Source organism: Hemibagrus wyckioides, linkage group LG07 (assembly GCF_019097595.1).
Source record: "Hemibagrus wyckioides isolate EC202008001 linkage group LG07, SWU_Hwy_1.0, whole genome shotgun sequence".
Taxonomy (NCBI): Eukaryota; Metazoa; Chordata; class Actinopteri; order Siluriformes; family Bagridae; genus Hemibagrus; species Hemibagrus wyckioides.
The window spans coordinates 13,550,099-13,570,109 of NC_080716.1; the positions used below are offsets into that span (position 1 = coordinate 13,550,099).

Genomic DNA, 20,011 nt, shown 5'->3' on the forward strand with positions numbered 1-20,011 from the left:
CCTCATGCAGTTTTACCTGAGCAGAGCAACACACAGAATATTAATATTACTCTAAGAATTCAACTAGTATTGTTCTTACCTTTTGCCAGCAGCCAGGCATTGGTAATCCATCTGGCCCCTATTGTGGCAAGGAATAAGAAAATTAAACAGTTATTAAACAGTTTCCTAAGTTATAAGTGACTTTCCACAACATCTTTAGTTATTTTCTAGTTTTCCAAACCTTTTCTTTTACAAAGGACACACAAACAACTGGTGCATGCAATAAAAGACATAAGATGTGATATTCACATATAACACCACATTTATAAATGAGCACATGTAAAACCACCTCTAAAAAAATCATTGTATATGCTATCTGATAATATTAAAAGAAATAAAATAAAATAAAGGCAAATGAAACATTTGGCAACAAAGTGTACTTAAAGTAAGAAGAACATGATATCTAATAACCTACCTACATGCAAGAGCATAATTTATGTTTAATCACTAGCTACATTAAGGTTTACAAAGGAGCCAAAACTTTAAAAAATGGTGCAGGAGGAGCCATGGGCTGAATATATCCTTGTTTCTGCTGTGCCAAACTGGAACAGGTAGAAAGGTAAGTAGGAATATGAAGACTAGATCCATGCTGCTAATGCAATGAAATTCAAGTACAGTATTATCAAGTTACAGGGCGCAGGTTAGTCAGTGTTCTATGTGTAATATTCTGCTAAATGGAATTTATATGAATTCCACCATTTAATCAAAATGACAAGGAAAGGGTCTCAATCAAAAGGGTTATGTTCATGATGATTAGGAAGTTGCTATTGACATTCCATATGGCTGATAAATATAATATTGTGTCTCTTGGGTTTGCCTGCGTGTTTTATTATTGAGAAGCAAAAAGATCACTAATAGTGTAAGCATGTCTGATAGTAAATGCTGTGCTATTAAAGATGAATGCACTGCACAAAACCAAGCAATTTAAAGCAGTTGAGTATGTGATAAGAAGCACATGCGTGGTATGAATCAGACGGATGAGTAATAGAGTAACTTTTCTAATATTTTCCCACTCAAATCATAAGCCAGTCATGCATGTTGAAGAACAGCCTGGCACGGTTGACATTATGCCATGAAAGCATGAGGGAGCCACGCCATAGTGAGGACACAGAGAATGGTGGCATGCACAGGAGAGGATAGGAAAAGAGGATACTGTACCAATTGGCACGGGGCATCCAGCCCATCCAGACCAGGCTGGCCTGGCTCGCCCTTTTCACCCTTAAAGCCCCGGAAACCCTGTGTCATAAAAACGGAACTGGGAGTGTTACTGGGATAGAGGCTGCAGGCGCCCTTCCGGCCTCTCATTGTGAGGGCTCGGCATAGGGCAGAGAGGAGTGGCCTTGGCACTGGCTGGCAACCACTTTTACCCATCATTCCATTTCCATCTATAGTGTGTAATGACAAACATTTTGCATACCTAAACGCTGTGGTAGAGAATATGAAAAGCAAGACACCACTAGAGGTTTAAGCACACACTGCAGGGTTATTTGGGTTGCCAGATTGTGCAAAGGATCACTTCTCCCTGAGGGATTCAGCTGCCTTAGGTCACGGGGAGGTTTTCCAGCCCTCAGCTGGCACATACCAATGGGCAGGGTGCATCTAATCCAGGGGCACCCTGTTCTCCTTTCTCCCCCTTAGGCCCTTTTTTGCCCTTCTTTCCCTTCTCCCCCTGTGGACACAATGGATGATCAGCTGGAGCATTTTTTTCTTCAAAGTAAATGAGACCGGTGCTATTACAGGTTATTTCCTGTGTTTATATAACATTTATATAAGTGTTATCAATGTGTTTGCACAATTTTATATATATATTGATGAAAGAAAGGTAACATTTATGGGGAAAATGTAGGTAAACCTGCAAACCCACACACAATTGGTCTGCATTCAACTTAATTAAAATGAGTTTTATGTCAGTAAGGGTAGAGCTATCATCCAGTAAATGAAAGGGCGTTAGATAGGGATAGGATATCAGAAAGGAGCAATCAGGGAGGCTACATCTGCGAGTAAAGGGAGAAGGAATCTCAGAGGCCGAAGGGGAAGAGAAAGTGTGGGAAAAAGACACCCCAGATCCCAAAAAGCACATCTTATCTGCGCATTAAATCACACAGACCCCTCAAACTGTATCCCTTTCTTCAAGTCCTAACACACAAGATTTTGTGTGCTTTTGCGTGCTTATGTTAAAAAATAGAACAATCTGATATTATTTAAATGAACATGGACAACAACCTGCTCCATGATTATATTCTAAGTAATGATGATGGATATTTGTTTCGGTCTAAATTATAGAGTTTGACGTGCAAAAAGATGAATATGGAGATTCATGTATTCAATGCTTGTGAAGTTGGTAGAAATCCTAGGATATATACACTCACCGTCTGTCTATAAAGAAGGGATACAGTTTTCCTAAAACTGATTGGCTGTGATTATACACAATTAGCAGTGATTAAAAATCTCCTTATCTACCCATCATGTCATGGAATTTGATTGTATTGGAAAAATGGCACTACTTTGTTTCGTATGTTGACCATATTTCACACTAGTTACTTACACATATAAGAAAAGGTCAAATAAACAATAGTACTATAAATTATAAATACACCTCTTCATATTGTACCAGTTGCCAGGAATCTTTGTCGCCATTAACTTACTACACTGTAGATCCTGATAAAAAGAATTCAAATTACAATATATAGTAAAACGTATATATCATATTTATTGCTTATTATTGTCATTGGAGAATGTCTAGCACATTCCATGACATTTAAACATGTATAGAGTTGCCCATTGTCAGTCAGATGAAGAAAAGCTGAGTTAGGTAGAAGTAATTTAGCAGTGAAATGATCAGCATGCATGAGAGAAATGAGGGGACAAACTATAGGAAATGCAGATTTTAAAATTCAGCAGCTATTCCTGTTGTCAATGGACTATCTCTGAAATTTTTAAGAACTAGATTGGAGAAGGGCTAGCTTTAATCAAATTAAAACCCAGCATAATGTTTTTCTCTCTCTCTCTCTCTCTCTCTCTCTCTCTTTTTAAAGTTATCTTGGGTGATTATGTGGTGATAAAATGACGTGTGAATGAAATGTTGAATGGTAAAATTTTAGCAACTATATTCTGACTAATATTCAGCATGCTCTCTGGGTTCTCTGGTTTCCTCTCACTGTCCAAAAAATGTTGTTAAGTGTATTGGCTACACAAAATTTTCACAACCAGTGTGTATTCCTATCTCACATCCAGTGTTCCTGAGTATAGACTGTGGATCCCTGTGACCCTGACCTGGATAAAGTGGTTACTGAAGAAGAATGAATGAATTGAGAGCATGCCTCTAAAAGGGGATTAAGAGATTCATTTCCATTAAATATTTAATGTCCATGTGGAGCATATGGCAGATAAAGGACATTGTATTACAATGCTCATAATACAAAAATACATAAAAACATATAAAGAATTGTGGCTGTGTGTAATATCTTTGCCAATATGCAGTCCTGTCCCTAAGATAAGCTTTCACATGGTCCATTGACATCAGATCTTCTAATTAAGCTTTGCTGAAAGATTCCCTGAGCACACTTATCTATGTCATGGTCACCTTTTCTCCTCTTTCCCCCACGTCGCCCTTCTCTCCCCTTAAGCCTGGTAACCCCTGCAAAATACAACTTCAAATAATTACACATGTCTTGAGGCCTAACTACTGAGGGCTGCATAACTTAAGTGACAAATTGCTGTTAGGAAACCAAAGGAACGGCAAAAAAATGTCTCAGCAGTAATGTGGACTGTTAACTCACATCCAAGCCAGGTGTCCCTGCAGCACCCTGAGGAGGGGGGACACACAAGAAAATTATTAAAACCAAAATAATAATAAAAATAAACAAATAAAAAACCTTCACAGTTTAATGTAAGCTATTACTTCATTAATTCCTCATTACTAACATCAGTAGTTTAAAATTGAAAAATTGACTTACAGGTAATCCATATGGTCCTCTTGGTCCAGGTTCACCTGTAACACCTTTTTCACCCTGTGACAAATAAATATATAACATTTAATAAAAGAAAAAGGGATAGCTCTTTGGACAGTTATCACTTCTATATCTATTGCAAAAGTGATATCCTAGAAAGTTAATATACACTATGTGAAAAATAGGGAGCTTTCATAAAATAAAGCACTCAAAATGATTAGTAATCATATTTCTAGATGTTTTTACTAATTCCAGACTTGAACTTATCTCATCTTAGTTTGAGATAATCTTATCTAAAATCAGAAGGTTATGTATGTAACCCTAGTTCTTCAACTGAGTGGGTGGTTTCCTTCAGAATTAGGGCAATATCTCTTTTTCTGACTTTGTTACTGTCATTTCACAACTTATGACAATGACCATGACCAAAAATGTACAGCTTGTACATTGTTCCTGTTACATCAGGCTCATTCCCTTGTCAAGCTGATTGGCCTGAGGTGGCCTGGTGTTCATCATAAATATTGCAGAAGCTACATATAGAGTGCTGTGCATATAACATAACAGTTAATTAAATTAAATTAAATGTTTCTACAAAAAATACAATATCAAGAGTAGTAAACAGTAAAGCATCAAACTAAACTCTTTGCTTTTTTGAAATGTACATGTAGTCTCAGGTACAGTTTTATAAGGGAGTTTTTCTAAACATCTTAGACAATCTGCCAGGGTTCTTCTGGAAATTTTTGGGAAAAGTTGGAAATAATTTTTTATTTTATTTTTTTATTTTTATATTAGATAAATTTGGCTATACTTAAGATAAAATAGCAAAATATCAGTGTAGCATTCTATGTAGAATGTAGAGTTCTACTTTTCTGGAATGACCCATGTGCTGTAGGCTCCTACAAACAACCTTTGATTTCCCCATTAAGACTTTCAGTCTTCCTGACTAAAAGACTGAAAGTCTGATTTAAAGACTGAAAACTGCTTTAAGGTGCTATACACAGTCCTTTTATTCTAAGAAAAAGAATGTCTTTGCATTTTAATGCAGCATGTCCCACCGAGTAATCATAGTTGTTTCTAAGGCCTACAGTATATGGTACATAAGAAAATAGATGCAAATGTAAAAATATGACATATGGCAGAGTTTCCAGTGCACATAGGCTTGTAGGAAAATGAAGGTGCAAAATCTTATTAAATGCTAATATCCTTGCTAGGTCAGAAAACGTTAAGTAAAATGAACTATATAACACAAGTTCACTATAGTTTCTTTGTGTTTTCCCTCAAACCTGTCGCTGAAGTGACAAGAAAATCTTATTGAAATGATATTGCATAGCTATGCACTGAAGTTGAATTCTTTACTTTGGCTCAGCTGAAGTTAACTCAGGGTTTTGTATTACAAACTGATTAATAATTAAATAATAAACATACTATAATGTTGGATTGATCAATGGATTGATCAATGCAATTCAATTCAATTATGACTTGGTACCAGGGCATGCATTTTCATTAAACTTACTCTATCTCCTTTAGGGCCAGCAGGACCAGGAGCACCAACTGGGCCATCTGTACCCTATGAAAACATATTGAATTCACTGCATTATTTATTCACAGAGTTTTCTATATCAGTGAAATACACACAATGGATTGTCCACTGGCCAATATGTGAGCAACACTTCAAAGACATGTCTGTAATTATTTAAAAACCTTGCTGTGGATACCTTTTAATGCTTTGCATGTATTTGCTTTCACTTTTATTCAATTTTATTTCAGACAGACCTGGTAATCCCATGCAGAAGTCAATTCCAACAGAACAAAGTGATAATGGATTAATAGATGACTGGGTGTTAATTCTGTGTTAATTTTACACTCATGAGCAGACAGACAGGGATCTCATGTGGCCTTTTATTGAAATGAACATTTTTATATGTGTATATATGGACTAAATACTGACAGTTAGCATTGGAATAACTTTCTGAAAAGAGCCATTATTAATATCAACTGACGCCCCCATCAAACATAGTTTGTCCAGTTTGTCTTTTTGATTCCTACAAGGAGAAGGCAGCTGGGGGATGAAGTTTATTCATGTGAGACTCACCCTTAATCCCGGCTTGCCATCCAAGCCAGATGCTCCCTGTGAGTTTGTGGAGGTATGAGTAACATAAAGACAGGGATTAGTACATGATGAACAGTGAGGTGGCCAAAAAACTGTCAACTGAGTTGTTAAAACAGAGTGGGAAGTACAGTATCCAGATATGACACTGACACAGATGAAGGACAGGCACAAAGGAGCAGGCAAGGTGGAAAGTAAGAGAAAAAACTAAGCAAGCATGTGAACTTTACACAGAAATCACAAGAAAGAAGAAAACAGAAAATGGAAGAAAAGTGCTGGGAAGACTGCAGGGATTGGATTGTAGCATTAATATGACAGCATGCATAGCTTATACCAGCTACTTACAGGGAGGCCCAGGGGTCCACGGTCACCCTTGGGCCCGGGCTCTCCGCGTGCTCCCTTTAAACCAGGCAAACCTGCTTCCCCCTAAATGCAGAGGAGCAGCAAAGCTTGGTTCAGGGAATGAAAGTATGATCTAAAGAGGTTACTAAGCACCAGTTGTGATAGAGATGAGTGGTATTATATTAGTTCTAACTTAGTAGTTATGCTTCTCTGCTAGTGAATTGAAGGTTGATGGATGAGTTCAAATCCTATTTATCGGATGTTGGACCCTTAAGCAGAACCCCATGCCTTCTTAAGTGCTTGGTGAATTCTTACAATTTTGAATATTCATTCATTCTTTATTAACCCTGGATTTATTTGTTACATAATTTTTGTAGGTTAAAATGACGTTTATTTAATTATGAAACCTTTTTTTTTTACTTACCTTTTGTCCAGGGAATCCATGAGGGCCCTAAAATAAGCACCAGCAAGTTAAGTAACATGTAAAAGTTTTAAATCCAAAAGTCTAAAGAGTATTTTAGGTTCTATAATTCATACCTTTCAGTAATGTTTTAATGATTGGCCAAGTATAAAAAAATCTATTTCTTTAGTGTATAACCTTCATGATTGATATAGGCTATGCTATTAAGTCCAGCTATTGAATTGGATAATATTTATTATTGTTCAATTTTGAGCACTAAGCAAATTCTGTTTATTGAATCCGAAAAATATAATATCATTCACTGTAGTATTTTCATAGCCCTGACCATAAAGACTTACCATTGGACCAGGTGGACCATGTGGACCGAGTGCCCCAGGAGGGCCTATAATCTGTTAATATGAGAAATTCAGTCAAGAGTTATATGTTTTGTTATTCAATATATTGCACAGTTGGTCATATTCTCCTGGTCTCAATGCTAGTGTATGCTGAACTTACAGATGGTCCTTGAGGTCCAGGCAAACCAGCATCACCCTTTTCTCCTTTCTGACCATTGGTACCCTGCATACATCATCATCAAAAATTCATTATTTCAATTTCTTCATTCAATCAGCACTTACTAATACTGAATCTCATGAATTTATGGTATGGTAATGTGATAGTATATAAATGGAAAAATATGTGACACTTACTGGTAGGCCAGGCAGACCTACAGATCCCTTATCGCCAGACATTCCTGGCATTCCCATGTCTCCTTTTGAACCCTTGTGACCCTGAGAACAGTTTATATAAGTAGTAATGTAGCAACATTTTGATATACAGAGCAGATTTCATAAATAACAAGATAACAAGTCATTTCTTTTACAGTACATAATAAAAAATTGACTTAATGAAACAGACAACAGCCAATGTTTATTTTCTTACCCTCTCTCCATCAAGCCCTGGAAGACCTGGAGGACCTTGATCTCCCTGTGAAACGAATGTATAGTATTTTTTCGATCAGCAGTCAGGCTTATGTTTGCTTGCTATTTAACATTCCATCTTGCTAATTAGTTGCCATTTGGCTAAAATTTGTTATTTTTTACTTGATCTGTTTATAGGCATTTTATAGGCATTTCTTGTATTAGTACCTTAAAGCCCTGTGGTCCAACTGGTCCAGGAGGCCCAGGGGGACCCTAATAAATAAATAAATAAACGAACACACACACACACACACACACACACACACACACACGTTAGCTCTACATCATAAATCATCTTTCCATTATACAGAAATGTGTTAAATGAGTAACTTACAGATTTCCAACACACTTGGGAATGCCAGCCATATATAACCCACATGCATCTATAACTGTCATGCTAGGGCTCCATTCATTGCAGCTGGCTTATCTGTACCAATTAAAGCCATTTAACTTCGCCTCTCATTAACCAGTAATGTAAAAAATCTAATTTGACTTAAAGATCCACAAAAAACCAATATGCAGGAAAAGGCAGCTCAATCACGAGCAGTAGGAAAAAGTTACGAAACACTTGATTGGTTGTAAGTAATGCAGAGGAGTAGATTCAGGATGGTAGACCAAAATGATACACTAATGAAGAATATACACTCCGGCACAGCCACTGCTTCACTGCTTTTGTAGTCAATTAGCACTCAAGCCTTTGGTATAACTTCAACCTAATGGCCAAATATCTGACACTCCAATTTTTCTTCCTTGCACAAATTGCTGGGACTTTAACTTCAATAAAGTATGAGTATATTCCACAGTCCTGGAGTACATGCATACACTTGGCAGCAACAGTGTCAGGCAGGTGTAGCATCTAGGCTAAAGTCTATCCATATACCTATTTAACTGAGTCTACAAATGGTTTGATTCACGGGGTGACATCTAAAAATACTATTTCTGATTCATAGGACCCAAAAGTTCACTCGCTTTGAAAAATGAGTTGTAATGTAGACAAAAAAAGCACAAGAGGCAATAGTAGTCAAACAAAAGACCATCTTTATGATCTAAAAATTTCGATTAAATTGCTTATAATAGCCATAATCCGAGCCATACAACCACATTATCTCTAACAGTAAAAATTTGACAACTCAAGCAAAGCATCAGAAATTACTTAAACAATATCACTGTTGCATTAAGTCTCACAAACCTCAGAGAATCCACAAAATACAGTATATAATTTGGGGGTTTTCTCTTTTCATGAAGGTCACCAACTACGAACAATAAATGAGGGATTCATAAAAGAAACAGGAAGGATACACACATGCTTGCCCTCTGTCTAACAGAACTGAAAGGCATTATAGCAAACAAGTTAAATTAACTAATTAGTTTAATTAGCTTGATTTTGTGTGTAGAGTAAAATTTCTTCTGATTTTTAAATTAATATTAGACACATCTGCATATTAAATAACTAAGAAGAAGAAAGTCTACAAAAAGTTCAATGAATGGGGCCCAAGTCCTTCCTATACTCTTATAAGGGTTAGAGAGGTCAATGTCTTCCTCCATTATTGCAAAACTTTTGTGTTGATTTTTACAAAAGCCCTCTGCACTTGTGAAAGCCCTCTGCACTCAAAGTGTCAGTCTAGTTTCAAAACCATGCTCATTATTACACTCAACGGGAAACTATGTTATAAAGGATATATGACATTAGTCCCTGGGACATATGACTTTAGTCAGAACACGTAACAGCATCAAGGTGAGGTGCATTATTAGCAGAGGAGGGCATTTACAGGGACAGAATTAAGTCCATGCAGGGCAAAGTACAGCACTAACACAGAAAAGACGGAGATTTATTACCGTCACTGTAATAGTGGTTATCTTCTGTAGGCAGAAAGGAGGCAGTGAAAAGTGATTAGATTAGGTGAAGTGAGAAGATAAGAACATGTCTCCCCTCCTTGCTGAAATGTGTTGGTGCATGCAAATAATATGACAAATTACCAATGAATAGGTAACAATGAATAAGTCATATAGCATAATAGGAAATATTAAACTAATATATAAACTAATAAATTATTAAGCTGAAATAGAAGAACATAATGCACAGAAAACCTAATAGTCGTTTACTATGTCTCATAAAAAAGAAACTTGTGTGTTCTGACCTGAAGCGCTTCTTGGATGTTTCCGTTGTAGTCAATTATTTCAGTTGTGCCCTGGTCACCTTTCTCTCCAGCTGGACCCTTTAATAAATATATTTTTATTTTCCATTAATTAATGAATGTAAGCATGCTTTATAAGGTAAAATAACCAAATACAAACAAGAAAAACAGAAAGATAATAAGTTCTCCAAATTGGATCTTCCAAATTATTTAATGCATTATTTAATTAAGTGATGCACACACTATATGGCCAAAGGTTTGTAGACACCTGACCAACACATATGTCCTTGTTAAACATCCCATTCCAGATATAATCCTTCTTTGCTGTTATAATAACCTCTATTTTTCCAGCAAACCCTTTCCATTAGATTTTGGCGTGTGGCTGCGGGGATTTGCTTATTCAGCCCCAAACGCATTAGTGAGATCAGACACTGCCAATAAAAATGAATGCAGCCATATAACCACACTATTGTCATGTCACTGTCAGAAACAATATCCAATTACCCTACCCAGTGTACTACACAGGCTGCTAACATGGCTGCTACAAACACCTAACACTAGCAGCACCAGACTGCAACACTACATGTTGTAGTGTTACCACTAGCATACCATCTTTTTTTGCCATCTTACACACACCTATTCACAGTTACAGACCACAGTAAGTAAGGAATCTCATTTCTTATGAAAACAAAGTAAGTACTTGGTGTTTCTGTGCTTGACTTTACCAGCAATTTACCAGTGATTGTTGTTCTGATTTTTTGGATTATTGCGTGTTTCTTGATTTAGACGTTTTGCCTAGTTTTTTTTATTGTGTCTAACATTTTGGATTTCTCTGCCTTTGTCCTTATTACAAGTGGTGAACTGCATTTGCCTCCATCTCTAGTCACTGTCTGTGGCTCAACATTTTTCAAATCAAACAAGACCACCTAAAAACAGACATAACCAAAAGAGCAACCCAAAAAAATTAAATAATATTAACAGTTTATGATATTCTCAAAGTCAATTGCTAAGATTCTTATATTATATTCCCTTCTGCATATAATATACTCACTGTGGGACCTCTAAGTCCAACATCTCCTTTGTCTCCAGTGTCCCCCTTTTAATAAAACAAGCAGATAATAGTGTTAACAGAAGTAATCTTACTATTTAATCATTGTGAACTAATATAATTGACTAATTAATATAAATTAAAAAAGGCTTAACCATCTGTCTGACCTTAGACCCTTTGAGGCCTGGTGTTCCTGGCTCCCCTTGTGCTCCCTAGAGTAAACAGAAATCACTACTATAAAAGTATATTCAAACTAATATTTAGACACACACACACACACACACACACACACACACACACACTACACCACTCTACGTAAATCACTATTCTCTTTTGTCTTTAAATATTATTAGAATTAAGGATTGATTGTTTAAACTGGAATACCTATTTCTCAGTGGGGGTGGGGTGGGTGGGGGCTTAGTTTTCTTTTGGGACGTCTTGTAAGTAAGAGAAATTCCTATTATATTTTGTCAGGCCACTCTTTAGACTGATGCAGAAACCACCTGTTGCACCAGCCCACCATACACAGATAATTAATTCCATATTGCTCTTTGAACAGATCACCGGTATATGACAAGGGGAAAAAAATGAGGACCCAAGTCTTAATCTCATTCAAAGCCTGTAATTTTCCTTGAAAGGTCTGGTCAAGTCATTTATATCCTGCCTACACCAAAATGTGAATAGAAGCCTTTATGATCAATGTAAATATGCCAGCTGGAACCCTATTTGATCCCCACTTTAACTCTTTATCTCTGTTTTTCCCCTCTGGGCTAATAGAAACGTGACCTGTTTATTAAATGGCCAGTAGGGGGAAACAAAAATCCAATTTTGGGACTGGGAAACACCTGGAACTGTGCAAGAGCCTAGAGGACTTTTTAGTAATCAGTGATAATCATAGTGCTCTGTCTTTTCAATAGCTCTCTTGTGGCTAGCGCTGACCTTTGGTCCAACTGGGCCTGTCTCTCCACGTTCACCCTTTCCTGGAGGTCCCAGCTCTCCTCGTTCTCCCTGTTGAATCAGACATTTTAGAAATGGTTATTTATTTATTTATTTGTTTATTTGTTTTTTTTAAGTCAATTACATCATTCTTACTCATAAACCTGTTTTAAATAGTGATACACATCTGAATGATGAACACAGATTTAGCACTAAAATTCTGTTTAATTCATTCTTTCTGGTCTACAATCTAGAAGCTCCTTAAGGATTCCTCAGGTGGTTAACGATTTTATTTTTTCAGTCGGTAAAATTAGAAACCTTTTCTAAACATGAGAAACACTTTGTGGAGTTCTACACAGTATCTTAACAGGTTTTCTTCAATAGGATAAAAATTAAAAATGGATTAATAAAAAATGGTGAAGATTCCTTAAGTATGTATAGAACTATTGTAAAATTGTTGGAAGCTAAATTCAACCTTAGTTGTAGTTTCTAATCGTTGCTTTGAAAGCTAGTTTTAAAATATTCTGTCAAAGCACACTGCACTGCAGGCTTCTTTATGAATCAACTGTGGAACCATGTGACTGGCCGGCAGTCTCCCATCCTCACTTCAGTAATGTCACATTTTGTTTGCATAAAGTTACTTTGCAGTTTTGCACTTCTTGAGGCCTAACCTTTCTCACATTTCTCTTTCCCTCTCTCACACACACATCCTATGTTAAACCAGAAACATGTGGAACATGGAAACAAAATTAGCAGCTAATGACTGGGCACTGATTTTATCTCAATCCAGCCAATGAACATATTGCTTTAGTCAGAACACTGCATTAATTATAAAATACATACTGACAATCCTTTGTTACAGAATTGGATGTTTATGGACAATAGATCTCATTTCATTTCATTTCATTTTTTCAGGATGAATGTCCAGTGCAGCACAGTGACCACAGAATAGATTAAAGCAGCAAACAATCAAATAATTATGTGCATCATTTAGCACAAAGGCACTCATTTGTATGGTTTGTTTCGAGTGCACTCAAATGTTTATTTACCCACCTTGGTTCCAGGTAGTCCTGGCAGCCCTGGCTCACCCTGTGGGCCGAGAAATCCAGGTTCACCCTGTGGTGGAGGGAATGTTGTGAAATGAAAGAATCTGATATTAAGAATGTTTTAGTATCTAAAATGCATAGTTATAAACATCACATATGTATTTATGTCATTTCCAAAGAGAGTGCATTTAAATACACACAAGGACACACAATGGAAGACTGTAGATTGGGGTTATAGTTTAATAACTGTAGACTGAAAACATATGGGGACCCATGAGAAACAGCTGGTATGAGTTCATCCCATGCAAGTATCCACCAAACACACACTCATTAGATGATAATAGCTCCCCCTTGTGGAGAATATTGATAAACACGAGTCTGTTGTTGAGTGAGGTATAAAGCCTGGATGTATTTAAAATATCAGTGAGAAATTTGCAATTTTATTACATCCAAATAGCTTTAGAGGGAAATATTTTTGTCATAAACGAATAGCTCCAGGATTTGTGAGGTTTTAATTTTCACAAATATGAAGGAAGTATATACTTCATACATTCTACATGCATTAACATTTCAAATCTTGGAAATTTTCTTGCTATTTTGAACTACAGATGGCACAATATCCATGAGAAGCTATTACCATAAATTTAAGAAGCTGGAATGTATATGTAAGGGAACACACACTGTGTGCAATTATAGTCAGTATGCCTGTGAAAAAGAAGAACTTTGCAAACTGCACTTGCTTAAGGCCTGTAGTGTCTGTTACTTGGAGAGTGAGGAGCAGGATTTGGAGGGAGCCAATCATAACTGTGCACTTCCTGACCTAGTGATGGCCATAGCTGCAATAAATTGTATGTAATAAATTTGCTTCAGTGGACAAATTTCCAAATTGCATGAGTGGACCTGCAGACAGACCTATTTGCTCATAATTTCACACAACTTGAGCAGAATGATGCTTCCTAAAACAAATGCTGGATGTGTTAGTTATTACTAAAAAAGAGAGAAATAAGAAATAAATTTGGTGGGAATAAAAACAGCCCATTTTTCCATAACGTAGTGCAAGACCACAGAACCTTGTGATTAAATTCTGTGTGTTTTCTCACATTTAGGTTTGCAAAATGAATGGAAATGAAGTATTGACATTTCTCTTGTAAATTGTTTGCGTTATTAGAAAAATGTAAGCCAGCGGGTTGTTTTAAATCTAAATGAAAGAATCACTGTTGAAAATGAGACGTCAGTTACAGGAGCATGAGAATAGCGCTGTAAGAAGTGCAGTCTGATTGTTCATAGTCTTTGTTTCATATCAAATAAAAAAACAAAAAAAATATTAAGTTATCCATAGTACGTCTTGTCTTTACCCTGTGGACAAACTGAACTACACACTGATTTGTTGACAACTATGAGATTTTTGCACATGTTGGGTTCAGTGTGTGTGCAATCTTCGTCCGAATTAACATAAAGAAACAGCATTAGCATCCAAAAGCCGACAGCCTTTAAATAAATGGGTTATAAAAATGGCAAGTATTTTTACAAGACCAGCAGGATACAAGCATACAAAAAAGTGGTGCAGCCAAACAAACAAAATAGCCACAAGCATCATCTCATGCCTGCATTCACACGTTATAGTGTTCGAGCAAAGTGCTATATTAAAGTGCATAAAGGAATAAATGAACAGTACAAGTACTGTATGTCTTAAACTTAAAACCCATGTGGCGAGAGAAAAGGACATTACAGTATCTGGTGGATTACTAGTAAATTGGAAGTGGGAAAATACATGAATCTGTCTTTATTAAAGCCTGTTCTGTTGCTTGAATGCATTACTGCATCAGTGACTGGTTGCAAAACAGATGTTAGCTCACATCCAAATAATGTCTTTATGCTAGCTAGTTCCACACATAAATCTAAGGAATTTAGTTAACCATGACAAAATAAGTGTGATTAAGCCATAGACACCCTGCCACAAGTACACTGGACTACAGTGAGTCATGGACTGGTGTTAGGCTGCTGTGTAGGTGGATTATGGGAATGGGTGTACAGTTAAATCACCAGGATTAACTCCTAGAGAACTAGGTCAGATTTTGACAATGTATTTCTGTATAACTATATAGGAGTTCATTCATCACTAGTGATTTTACCACACCAACTTGAGAAGCTTTATGCATGAAGACACAGCAACATTTACCTTTATTCCGGGAAGTCCAGGCAGCCCTGGAAGTCCTGGTTCTCCCTACACAGGAAAAGTGCAAGAAATTACAGCCAAACCAAGCTAAGCCTCCACTCCTGGACCTGAGCCTGGAAAACCAGCTCAACCACTAAAGGTTTCACTCACTGTCCACTACACCACTAAATCAGACCTCTGTGTTTTGACCAACGTGACAATCATCAGTTCGATGTTGTGGAAGCTAACAGAATTGGGCGTTTAAGGATGTTTCAGTTGGGTGACTTCCATGGAAATCTTGTGCACATTTTCAGGAATTGCAATTCCCTTGGTCATTGTGTCAACCAGCATGTTCAAACTGAATTATGTTTAGCATGCATGCAAAGTGGATAATAGACCACATTTCTGAATTCTGTGGTGACGCATTCTTATCTCTAAAGTCACTGTTATGGTTCTCAACAGACAAAGGTCTATAATTATTGCACTGGAGGCTAAGTAAATCATGAGAAAGTGGTGAAGAAAAGCTGAGTCCTCAAAAGCATTAACATATCATTAAAAAAAAAAACTTTCATTGTTAGTTAGGCATACATGCTCTATTAAAATTAATACACATAGGGAATGTAAGTAGGAACATTTTTCAAAACAGATCTCAGGCGACAGATTGAGACTTGCACATTTCCACTGCATCTCCATAAAGCATTGAAAATATGATGAACTATTCTTCACAGAAATAGCTACTCTCAAAGTCTCACTTAATTTCACTTGTATGAATTATTCAGAGTAGATTATCTGTTCTTTCATGAGAAATCAGAACCAGTTATAGAGCACAGCGTGAAACAGAATGAAATAAATAGACTAAATGGCTGTAGTGTAATATTCAGACATGGTGTTGCTGAGGGGGAAAAAGTGTTTGATAGTATAGCTTGCAAAGATGTTCTGCCTGGATTCTTCCTCAATGCAAGATAAGTTGTGGTTATCAGAAGCAAACAGTGCAAACGACACGTCATTTTGAAACAGGATAAAAATAGCATCCTAACAAAAATGTTTCATTTTATTATCTCAGAGTTGCATTTCATAAAGAAAACAGTTTTTTGAGCCACATTTAGTTTGTGTTGTTTTACCTTTTGCCCACTTCGTCCAGGTTCACCAGGTTCTCCCTGTAATGCAGAGTTAAACCATAATGTAAACAATGATATTCATAAAATAGAGTTTTGAGTGTGATGAATAAATAAATAAATAAATAAATAATTAAACGTAACTTCTGAAAGCAATGAATAAAATAATGAACCAAAAGATAAATAAAATTCTGGGGTCAATTTTACCTTAATGCCAGCAGCAGAAGACCCTGCATCACCCTGAGGATTAAATTGAAAATACCAAGAAAATGTTTAAGCATTTGCTGTCCTTAGAGCTATTTAAACATTCAGTCCCTGCTATCTTTCATGCAGGTAATTTATAATTGTGCATGAGGGGAGAAATGCGCCTAAAAACTCATTACAAACTGTCTGGCCTGATAGTAACGACTAAGCACAGGGATAATATTTCCTTACTTAAGTGTAATAAATCTATTTTAGCTAAGGGCACACGATATCAAGATTTATTGTGTAAACACATTTGGATTTGCGGCTATTCAGAAACTGCTAGATGGCCTGATAGTGTATAAGCTAGCACATATCTGCTAAACCACTCACTCAGTTCAAAGCATCTGTGTCCAGTTAAATTTATGCTTTTCCAGACTAAGCAAATGACAAACATCCACAACAGCATGAATTATTATTGCTGAGTTGAATCAGGGTGCGAAAGTTGGCACAGCTGAAACACAGGTGTGATGGAAAATATGTTCTGCTATACAATAACCGTTCTGTCCAACTGAAATATTGCCTGAGAACACAGTGCAACATCAAAGCTGGAGCAAACATTATTCAGGATATACAACACTTACTCTATTAAGACCATCACGCTACAAAAAAGAATACTGGCTATTTGGGTATTAGGAATAGAACTAGAGTGTTAAATGGAGGAGTAAACCCATGTCCCAAAAGGAGCAGGTGATACATGAGCAGAGTCTTTATAATGGTTCATCACTGAGTTTGACATAGGCATATAATTTGCCTTCATCGAGCGGTTTATGCACCCAACACTGGCAGCTTGGCAATGTTTGGATTTAAATTCTCAGCATTCTGATCTGTAATCCACAACTTTAACCACATTCTCAGAGTGTCCATCTAGGTTTCCACAAAGTTATTAGATTTCCTCCCAAAAACATGCTGGTAAGTGGATTAGTGACCCTACATGTGAATGAGTGTGTGTCTGTGATGTCCTGTGATGGACTGTACTTCCATAAAGGGAGTATTTCTGCATCATGTCCAGTGTTCCAAGGATAGGCTGTGGATCCATCATAACTCTGACCAGGATAAAGTGGTCACTGATGATGAATGAGTAAATGAAAGCTTCTATTTTCAGTGGAAGTGAGTTATATCCGATTTCATGTGATCCTGATTAGCTTCTCCTAGCTCAGTGGTTAAGATTGTGGCCTACTAATCATAAGGTTGTGAGTTCTAGCACTTACACACTTCTACCACTGACTCTCTTGAGCAAGGCTCTTACTCCTCAACCTATCAGCTGTATTAAAAGCGCTTCATAAATATAAGCTGCTCTGCTTAAATGTGTCTAAATTAAATAAGACACATTCCAAAAATAAAGAAATTTATAACTTATGGAATATATTGTGCCTTCTGATGAAGCTGAAGTAATAAGAGCCTCCCACAGTTATGCATTAGAAGAGAAAGAAAAAGAAGAAGAAATAATAATAATAATAATTCAATCAGTATAAATATTTGGGTCCTCAGACCTCTTAATGTAATCAATAGCTTTAAAGTGTGTTCCTGCTCCAACAAATTACTTTTTATGAACAATTAACAACTTCTTTCAAGGCAATCCTTATGAATGCGACAGATTCTCTCCAGTATAAGATGAAAGCTGGGATGATGGTTTAGAAAGTCTGCTTTTGATTTAGTAACTGATCTCTCTTTAATTATTTTGTTCTAAAACAAAACTATTATAGTGAATTGTTTCAAGCCAAACACTATAGTATCAATAAGTCAAAAGACATCTTTTCATGTGAAAAGCATTAGAGCACTGAGGATATTTTCAAAGTTTTGTTTGCTTTTATTGTGGTTTCTTTATTGTCATCATGGGTTTCAATTCATCAAAAAAATTGTCCAGCGGTGATTTATTTTAGTTTAATAAAAAACAAGTAAAGAAAAGAAGATTTTAACTTGCTAGATTTATGTATGTTGACTCATAAGTGCATATACTGCAGATCGAGATAGAAAAGGAGAAATAAACTCTAGAAATAAAACAGTTTATTCAAGGGTTCGTTGGAAAGTTAAATGTTCTTAGATTCCCAGACTTTAAAAACAGATTTAATTTAATTTATTCTGCTTTTCTATGAATCCAGTAAATAGTAAATGCCAAATAATAGTTACAAACACTTGTATTAAAAGGATGTGGTATCATTCGCCGCAATAAGAAGTAAAATCTACAAGAGGCTCTCTGTTAACTCCAGCTATACAGCTATATAGATCCTCTATATGTGCATTCAGAAGTCTTTTACAGCTTAATGATACATATTACTGCCTGAGAAAATACTTAACATGGTGAAATATTGATGTTATTACTATATATCTTTCTGAAAACTACAGGTTTACTGAACCAAGACATGTTTCTAGCTTGTATGTATCTCAAAACCTCCAAAAATGAAAAACTGCATTTTCCAACTGCAATGCAGGTGCATCATTTTGACAGTCAGCATCTGATTAATTTTCACGATGCCACTTTGCTATCAAACAACTTGATCAAACTGTGACTGAGAAAATCACACTTCACTGGGAAGATTTTAGAAATCTTTAGGCAGAGTGAGCAAAGTTTGCTGGATGTTTGCCAGAACACAGCAACATCTGTTTGGGTTTTCCCAGTCCGCCATACACATGACACATGGCTCCTGCCTGCAAACCACACAGCACTCTGTCAAACATCCTGGAGGGAATCAGCAGGCAGGTTCTGTGGGGTGTATCTTTTTTTAAACGGAACAACAGAAATAAAATGTGTGGCTAATAATGATCACTGGGAGAGAGTTTAATGTTCCTCTGGGATGTGATGTGCAAAAGGGGAACAGAGGGCAGCAAATGATTAGTGCTGGTGGGAAAGTCAGTGAGTGAGAGCGGGAAGGCTGGGCCCTTTGCCTGCTGCTGAATTTGAGTTTCCACATGCGTTCTGCATTCAGAAGTTGCTGAGGAATGCATGGCCTGGGTTTTTATTAGAGTCATTAATGAGAGTGCACAAGGCATACTTAATTTTTGCATTTTCTGCTAGCCATAAACTGGATTACTAGTTACAGCTGGATATCACTAAACAGCTCAGCCCATGTATGCTACCACATTCATGGCTTGTCATTTAAAATTTATACAGATGCTTGTGGAAACAAATGCATTGTGGCAGATGAATACTTCAAGCTGAACTTGATGAAGTATTAAACATTAAAGAGAAGCAACTTTTTTTTTTCAACTATATTGTTAATGGTTCTCATTGTTTCATGCAAATCTGTCAATTAGTATTGTATTATTGTTATTTGGTGTGTAGGAAAGTACAATGTCCTACATCAAAACTTTCATTTGTAGAGCCATATACTTTAATAGGCAAAGCGCATTACCATGTAAACCTGTAATTCTTTTTATTCAGCACATCCCGTGGATGGAAACAACTTGATAGATAGCTGACTTTGCAGATTTGCCCCAAAGATGTTGTGTCAACTGAACAAGAAATGCTTTCATTGCCATGATTTTCCTGCATAATTGTGTATTCTAACATTACATGT

The 20,011-nt window shown here is 36.5% G+C and overlaps 1 protein-coding gene across 7 annotated transcripts in view; it reads right to left on the bottom strand.

The window, feature by feature from the left end:
• The window catches only part of LOC131355714 (collagen alpha-1(XXV) chain), a 145,873-nt gene that overhangs the window by 3,337 nt on the left and 122,525 nt on the right, over window positions 1-20,011 (bottom strand). For 2 of the 7 annotated variants that reach the window (XM_058394148.1, XM_058394146.1), the window contains 23 exons: window positions 16,458-16,490; window positions 16,257-16,292; window positions 15,160-15,204; window positions 12,988-13,050; window positions 11,938-12,006; window positions 11,166-11,210; window positions 11,002-11,046; window positions 9,954-10,031; window positions 9,652-9,675; window positions 7,984-8,028; window positions 7,778-7,822; window positions 7,546-7,626; window positions 7,352-7,414; window positions 7,195-7,245; window positions 6,860-6,886; window positions 6,439-6,519; window positions 6,079-6,114; window positions 5,500-5,553; window positions 3,996-4,049; window positions 3,819-3,845; window positions 3,623-3,676; window positions 1,198-1,275; window positions 80-118 (listed from right to left, as the gene is read on the bottom strand). In XM_058394148.1, the coding sequence (XP_058250131.1) occupies window positions 80-118; window positions 1,198-1,275; window positions 3,623-3,676; window positions 3,819-3,845; window positions 3,996-4,049; window positions 5,500-5,553; window positions 6,079-6,114; window positions 6,439-6,519; window positions 6,860-6,886; window positions 7,195-7,245; window positions 7,352-7,414; window positions 7,546-7,626; window positions 7,778-7,822; window positions 7,984-8,028; window positions 9,652-9,675; window positions 9,954-10,031; window positions 11,002-11,046; window positions 11,166-11,210; window positions 11,938-12,006; window positions 12,988-13,050; window positions 15,160-15,204; window positions 16,257-16,292; window positions 16,458-16,490 (1,173 nt within the window). Of the gene's footprint in view, window positions 1-79; window positions 1,276-3,622; window positions 3,677-3,818; window positions 3,846-3,995; window positions 4,050-5,499; window positions 5,554-6,078; window positions 6,115-6,438; window positions 6,520-6,859; window positions 6,887-7,194; window positions 7,246-7,351; window positions 7,415-7,545; window positions 7,627-7,777; window positions 7,823-7,983; window positions 8,029-9,651; window positions 9,676-9,953; window positions 10,032-11,001; window positions 11,047-11,165; window positions 11,211-11,937; window positions 12,007-12,987; window positions 13,051-15,159; window positions 15,205-16,256; window positions 16,293-16,457; window positions 16,491-20,011 lie in introns of all 7 variants that reach the window. The other 5 variants (XR_009204902.1, XR_009204904.1, XM_058394147.1 and 2 more) reach the window with 4 other exon arrangements.